The sequence below is a fragment of the Dendroctonus ponderosae genome, unplaced genomic scaffold (assembly GCF_020466585.1).
Source record: "Dendroctonus ponderosae isolate FM_Combo_2020 unplaced genomic scaffold, Dpon_F_20191213v2 Dpon_F_20191213_4, whole genome shotgun sequence".
Classification (NCBI taxonomy): domain Eukaryota; kingdom Metazoa; phylum Arthropoda; class Insecta; order Coleoptera; family Curculionidae; genus Dendroctonus; species Dendroctonus ponderosae.
In genome coordinates, this window is record NW_026018611.1 from 5,097,921 (window position 1) to 5,104,816 (window position 6,896).

The 6,896-nt window shown below is 38.4% G+C and overlaps 1 protein-coding gene across 1 annotated transcript; it reads left to right on the top strand.

Moving 5' to 3' along the window:
• The first annotated feature begins 295 nt into the window (after positions 1 to 295).
• On the top strand, positions 296 to 3,778 carry LOC109544094 (SUMO-activating enzyme subunit 2). Its single transcript, XM_019914134.2, has 11 exons — positions 296 to 604; positions 1,294 to 1,448; positions 1,508 to 1,674; positions 1,732 to 1,852; positions 1,910 to 2,118; positions 2,177 to 2,319; positions 2,376 to 2,538; positions 2,642 to 2,820; positions 2,879 to 3,064; positions 3,190 to 3,376; positions 3,437 to 3,778. Exons 1-11 carry the CDS (start codon positions 452 to 454, stop codon positions 3,598 to 3,600), a joined length of 1,827 nt encoding a protein of 608 aa, XP_019769693.1. The 5' UTR covers positions 296 to 451; the 3' UTR covers positions 3,601 to 3,778.
• Positions 3,779 to 6,896: the final 3,118 nt, after the last annotated feature.

The window sequence follows — 6,896 nt, forward strand, 5'->3', positions numbered from 1 at the left end:
AAGAATCTCATCAGTAAAAATGAACGATGCAATTTTTTTCTTGTACCGTTTTTAGCTAAAAAAAATTAACAACTTAAAACTAAACTAAATCCATACAATTTTGCTTGAAAAATATTTTATAAAAAGCGTTCTGTTTTCTGTCAGGCAACCAAAATCGCGCGAGTAAGACAGAGACACACTACCCGTCACAAAAAAGCTCTGAAACGGTCTCGCAAAATTTCAAAAGTGGTCAATTGACAACGTCACACAAGTCTGCGATATCTGAGAGTTTAGTTGACAGCACTGATCACAGCTCGGTGATCTGTGGTTGACAGGTCGTTGACAGCTTGTGTCATTGATTCTGGTTGTTGCATGTATGTGATTTCTAGTTCGTTTTGCAAAAACAACAACAAACCAATTGATTTTCACTGTTTTTAAACATATCAAGCCGCTTTTCGAGACCAGTTTGATAATGGCAGCAGTTGCTCATTCGGTACCTTATTCCATTGATGCGAGAGCTCGCGATTTGATCCCCAAATCCAAAGTTCTACTGGTTGGTGCCGGTGGCATTGGTTGTGAAGTTTTGAAGAATCTGGCTTTGTCTGGGTTCCGGGATATAGAAATTGTAAGTATAGAAAAAGCATTGCTAACGGACATTCTACTTGTTTTCGCACTGCTTAAAAATTTCGCTAACTTCATACCTAAAGCAAGTTGCAGCTTGAAACATTTACAGTCCGTAGACACTAGAACCACTTGTCTTTATCTATGACTAGAACCAGAAATGGCTGGAAATGTTGTTAAAGTCGCACAGAAACTTGAGAGTTTTCCTGACTGATTTTTTCTCGAAAACTGCACCATTTCCCCAAAAATTACCAATTTCCAACTCAGCCCAAGTAGCAGCTTGAAACTTTCGTACTCCATAGAAGATACTTGAACATGAAGCCCTTGAAAATTTCGTGCAGATCGCCCCAAAATCCTGACAGTTATTAGTAAATGTTGCCTCAAAAATGAACCTTTCCACATAACTTCAACTGATTGAAAAACTTCCAATCTAGCTTAACAAGCGCCTTGAAATTTTCAGTCTAAAGTAAAGACTTGAACTTTAAATCCCTAAAAAGTTAATTTAAATCGCACGAATTTCTGATCTTTCCCGACTGCTAATATTGGATTTGAAATGAATTTTGTTAAACAATCGCACCATTTTCATTAAAAACTTCAAACTTTCACATCATATAGAAAACATTTGAAGCTAAAACGCCTGAAAGTTGTATACAAATCGCAACAAGTCTTCCTGATCAATTCTTACCTTTACAGATTGATTTAGACACGATTGATGTCAGCAACCTAAATCGCCAGTTTCTCTTCAGAAAGGAGCATGTGGGTAAACCAAAAGCTGTGGTGGCTCGCGAAAGCATTTTAGCCCACAATCCTAATGTGAAAATTAAGGCTTACCATGACAGTATTTTAAGGTATGAATGATCATAATTACTCTTGGTAAATTTTAACTAATTTCCCTATAAAATTGCAGTTCAGATTATGGGCTGAACTTCTTCAAAAGATTCAACCTGGTTTTGAATGCACTGGACAATAGAACGGCCAGAAATCATGTAAACAGGATGTGTCTAGCTGCTGATATTCCCTTAATTGAGTCTGGGACCTCCGGATATTCAGGGCAAGTTGAACTGATTAAAAAAGGTACGTTTTTTCAGCTATTTCTATACCTTAGCTAGATATTTCTATATCTTTATATAGGAGCAACTCAATGTTATGAGTGCCAGCCCAAACCTCCACAAAAGACATTCCCGGGATGCACAATTCGAAACACCCCATCAGAGCCAGTTCATTGCATTGTATGGTCCAAGCATTTATTCAAGTGAGTTGTTCAAATCTCGGCTTTATACTCTCTAAACTGGAAATCTTCATTCAACAGCCAGTTATTTGGAGAGGATGATCCTGATCAAGACGTGTCCCCAGACGCTGAAGACCCGGAGGCGAAAATTAATGGAGAAAACAGCGTCACTGAAAGTGGCAACATCAAACGACTTTCCACCAAACAATGGACGCAAGACATCGAGTACGATCCCGAAAAATTGTTCAACAAATTCTTTTCGGAGGATATCAATTATCTACTGAGCATGGGTACAAACTCTTTCGCTAGCCATTTGTACTATTTCTGAGTATTTGTGCGCTTTTCCAGAGAATCTATGGAAAACCAGAACTCCGCCAAAACCACTTTCATGGAAAGATGCCGCTGCACTAGTAGGAGATAAAACCAAGAAGGACGAGAACAGTGTTAGGGTGAGAGATATGGAAGTTTGGTCAATCGCAAAATGTGCCCAGGTAATATTCGAGTGTGCAAATGCAGCCAGTTTGTGCATGTTGAGGTTTTATTGAAGGTTTTCGCGGACAGCGTCACAACTTTGAAGAAAGAACATGCTAATAAGGATTTCCTTGTGTGGGACAAAGACGATCAGCCTGCCATGGACTTTGTGGCTGCCTGTGCTAATATTCGGGCTTACATTTTCTCGATAGCTCAAAAATCAAAGTTTGAAATTAAATGTAAGTATTAAAAAAATTCCACGGTCTTGCGCCACACTGAAAGAATATTTTTGCATTATTCCGGACAGTGGACAGCTTTCAATAAGGTCAAGTATAATTTTAGCTATTGCCGGTAATATCATTCCGGCCATTGCTACAGCAAACGCGATGATTGCTGGTCTGGTAGTGTTGTACGCTTTCCGACTCCTGGTTGAGGACTACGAGAAATGCCCATCGATTTATCTACGGCAAAAGTCGGTGCATTCAAAGTTCATTTTGGCTGCTGATAAACAACTGACCAAGGTAAGTTTTGGACCTCATAAACTTGCAGTAGAGTGTTATTGTTGTGGAATATTTTTAGGCAAATCCGGTGTGCTACGTATGCAGCCCGAAGCCATTCGTGAATGTTTTTGTTAACGTTGATAAAATGACCGTTAAAGAGTTCGAATCGGAAGTTCTGAAGAATCACTTGAACATGGTGGCTCCCGATGTCGTTCTAGATGGTAAAGGTGTGATGGTAATTTCGTCCGAGGAAGGCGAGACTGAGGTAAGAGAACGTATAAATTTCATCCAAGTTATTAAAAGAGGCAGGCAAGTTGTTGAAAACAAATTCTATTTCACGCGGTCTTAAAGCCTGTTTAATTGTGGGTATTTGTATTTTGCTCCTAACAGGTCAACAATGACAAAGCCTTGTCTCAATTGAGCATCGTAGACGGCAGCATATTGAAATGTGACGATTTTTTGCAAAACTATGAATTAACCGTGGCAGTAAATCAGTATGTCCCAGTGGAAAAGGACGACCCTTTGTTCAAAGTGGTTGCAAATCCCGAGGAACTGAAGGCCAAAGAAACGCAAAATGGTAAGGAAAATTTCCAACTAGAGTCCAACAAATTGTCCAATCAATAATGCGCTTTTCCAGGCAAAGAAAACGGCGCCACTTCAAGCAAAGATGCGGAGAGCGATGAAGACGATCTAATGGTTGTAGACGAAGTGGCGGAGGACCCTCAAGAAGGCTCATCGAGTAAAAGGAGGAAGCTGAATAACGACAGTGATGATGAGGACATTGTCGAGGTCCCTTTGTAATCGTAAATACATCCCTTTGTTAGCAGGTGAAAAATAATCAAACAACCTCATTCAATTTTTTAGTTCGCTAAAGTTTATCAGTCGACTCATATAGATGTTCCGTTGGATACGTATATTAAACTTCTAGAAGTATTTTTTTATATTTTCTGTTCACCGAATAAAGTCTTTCCAAGAGAAATGTCTGCTTTTTTGTACAGTTCGAGTACCACCCTATTCCGTTCCGTACCCTGTAATACCTACAATACTGTAAAAAAACGATTCAATTATTCCCGTTATTTTTAAACTTATAAACGTAACAATTTACTATTTATTATGTGGTTTCAGTAATTAAAATGCAGTTTTTGAAACTTGAAATAGTACAACTGTGAACATGATAATTAATAATCTCTATTCGTTTAATTAGGCATGTTCGTGTAAATGTCCTAAATATTTAACGCTATAACGTTGGCGCAATAGATTTATGACTTTAAAGCGTGCGATGAGTTAAGAGAATTAATTCCAACAGGTTGATGGATTAAACCGGGCAAAACTGTACCTTTCAGTTAAATTTTCCGGGAAATTATTTAAATTTTGGATGATGTATTCAATTAGAGCTGGCTGAAAGTCTGCCAGAGCCAATAGAACGTGCACATCCATAGTTAATGAAAAAAATAGACTCGGGCAATTTTTATTAAGGAAAAAACCCTTTTCAACTTGGCGTCCATTTACCAAGTTCCGATCTTCATCAACTAAACTCATTAGCACTTCTATCAGAAGCGAACTGAACGGCATACAAAAACCGTATCTCCGTTACACGTACACGGTTTATTTTCTTTTGTGTGTCCTGTCCTAATCTGGTGTAAGTGTTTCATAGTCACGTTTTACAGAAAATGCTTTGGATAGATTCAGTTCAGTCAAGATTAATTACGTGGATTTTGGTTTATGTTGTTCTCAATTTTTCGCCCTTACAATCGTGGTTGAATCAGACCGGTTCGGTGTAGTAGGTATACGGATTTCCGCACTCATTTGCAAAGTTTGAGGCGAATGCTTTGGATCTGCTGCTCGACTTTCTGCAACTTTGCATTTTTTGGTAATAGTGCATCGTTGGACTTTATTATAGGGTGAGTTAGTTTATACTAGCAGAACTCGGGCATTCGATAGAGCGTCTGTTTAAAGATTGGCTTATAAATCTTGCTAACTTTTTCCACGCGACGCTTTACCCTATAAATAGGCCATTTAGTCCTCTATCTAGTGGTGAAGAAATGAGTGTTCCGGTTTAAACCGTTCCCAAGAAATGCGCAAAAAGGTAGCAGAAAACTTGAAATTTTGGGCCTTATCTTACACCTAAATGTGTCGCATTCAAATTTCCCTTTTTATCTGAAAACTGTCTCTTTTTCTTCTCTCGCGTTCCTCTTACTAAATCGTGTTTGTAAGTCTCTTTCCAGTGCTAGAAAAACGTGCTTTGGGGCACAAATGATTCTTGAAACAAGCTGAAAAAGGCCTCGTTGGATTTCGCAGTTTGCAAGACAATCGCGCAAAAATACGAGTTGTTCAAATTTTGGCTTTTTGTGTACAAACTGCCAACATTTTCCAATCGATGCTTCACCCCATAAATGGGCCATTTAGTCATCTATCTAGTGGAGAAGAAATGAGTGTTCCGGTTTAAACTGTTCCCGAGAAATGAGCAAAAAGGTGGCAGAAAACCTCAAATTTTGGGCCTATCTGGCACCTAAATGTGTCGTATTTAAATTTCGCTTTTTGTCTGCAAACTGTCACTTTTTCTTCCATCGCGTTCTTCTTACTAAATCGGGTTTATAATTCTCTTTCCAATGGTGGCAAAACGTGCTTTGGGGCCCAAATGGTTCTTGAAACGCGCCGAAACAGGCTTCGTTCGGTTTCGCAGTTTGCAAGACAATCGCGCAGAAATACGAGTTGTTCAAATTTTGGCTTTTTGTGTAAAAACTTCCAACATTTTCCAATCGATGCTTCACCTTATAAATAGGCCATTTAGTCCTCTATCTAGTGATAAAGAAATTAGTGTTCCGGTTTAAACTGTACCCGAAAAATGAGCAAAAAGGTGGCAGAAAACTTGAAATTTTGGGCCTAATCTTGCACCTAAATGTGTCGCTCAAATTTCGTTTTTCACTGAAAATTATCACTTTTTTTCTTCTCTGGCGTTTGCCTTACTACATCGGGTTTATAAGTCTCTTTCCAGTGCTAGAAAACCGTGCTTTGGGCACAAATGGTTCTTGAAACACAGGCTTCGTTCAATTTCGCATTTTGCAAGGCAACTGCGCACAAATGAGAGTTTTGTTAAAATTTTGGCTTTTTGTGAGAAAAACATTTTCCCAGCAATGCTTCACTTCGTAAATTCTTCTTTTCGTTATCCAGTGGTCAAGAAATGAGCGCTCTAGATAAATCTCTTACTGAGAAATGAACAAAAAGGTGGCGGAAAACACGAAATTTTTGCCAAGTGTTGCACCTCAATGTGTGATTGAAACTTCGATTTTTACGTGAAAACTGTCTCTTTTTCCTCTCTCACTTTACTTTGACTAAATGGGGATTCTAAATCTCTCTGCTATGATGTAAAAATGGTCTTGTCCGGTTTAGAATTTTACTAAGAGTTTTGTTGAAACTTTAGCTTTTGTGAGAATTTGCAGCATTTTTTAAGTAATCTTTCATCTCCTTAAAGCGCCGATTAGCGCTGGATCCAATGGTGTAGAAATGAGCACTTTAGCTCAATCTGCAAAATGAGCAAAAAGGCGGCCGGAATGCATGAAAATTTCACCAAATATTACACCTAAATGTGTGATATTAAAATTTCGCTTTTTGTGTGAAAAATGTTACTTTTGTTGTCTCAGGTTACACCAACATAATTCCAATTATTTCCAATGTTAAAAAACGGGCTTTATAGCTCGAACGGTTCTTGGGATATGACGGAAAAAGCGGCGTAAAAGTAAAGATTAAAAAATCGGAAAACAGTAATTATTTTGCTTGTAATGCTACTGTGTGAACGAAATTATCGTATCGGGAGTAACACCGCAATTCTAGTGAAGTAATGATGATAAATCAATTGCGCACTATTTTTTCCGTCAAAAATTGCGAATTTCATGCCGGTACGCGGGCCAGTGGTGAACCGGAAAAATGCTTCTTTCTTTCGAAAAAAAAAGCACGCAAATCTAAAACTTCCTGAGTTCAAGAATTTTTTGAGAAAACTGCCAACATTTCCCCATCCATGGTTCACTTTCTAAAAAGGCCATTTATTTCTGTCTAGAATGATGTACAATTGAGCGTTCTTGCTCATTTTGCCTCCGAGA

Bases quoted from the DNA above. Each gene is read 5' to 3' on its own strand.
- LOC109544094 (XM_019914134.2), top strand. From the start codon at position 452: ATGGCAGCAGTTGCTCATTCGGTACCTTATTCCATTGATGCGAGAGCT. The intron at 605-1,293 runs GTAAGTATAGAA...TTACCTTTACAG, and splicing joins GGTTCCGGGATATAGAAATT to ATTGATTTAGACACGATTGA. The intron at 1,449-1,507 runs GTATGAATGATC...ATAAAATTGCAG, and splicing joins TACCATGACAGTATTTTAAG to TTCAGATTATGGGCTGAACT.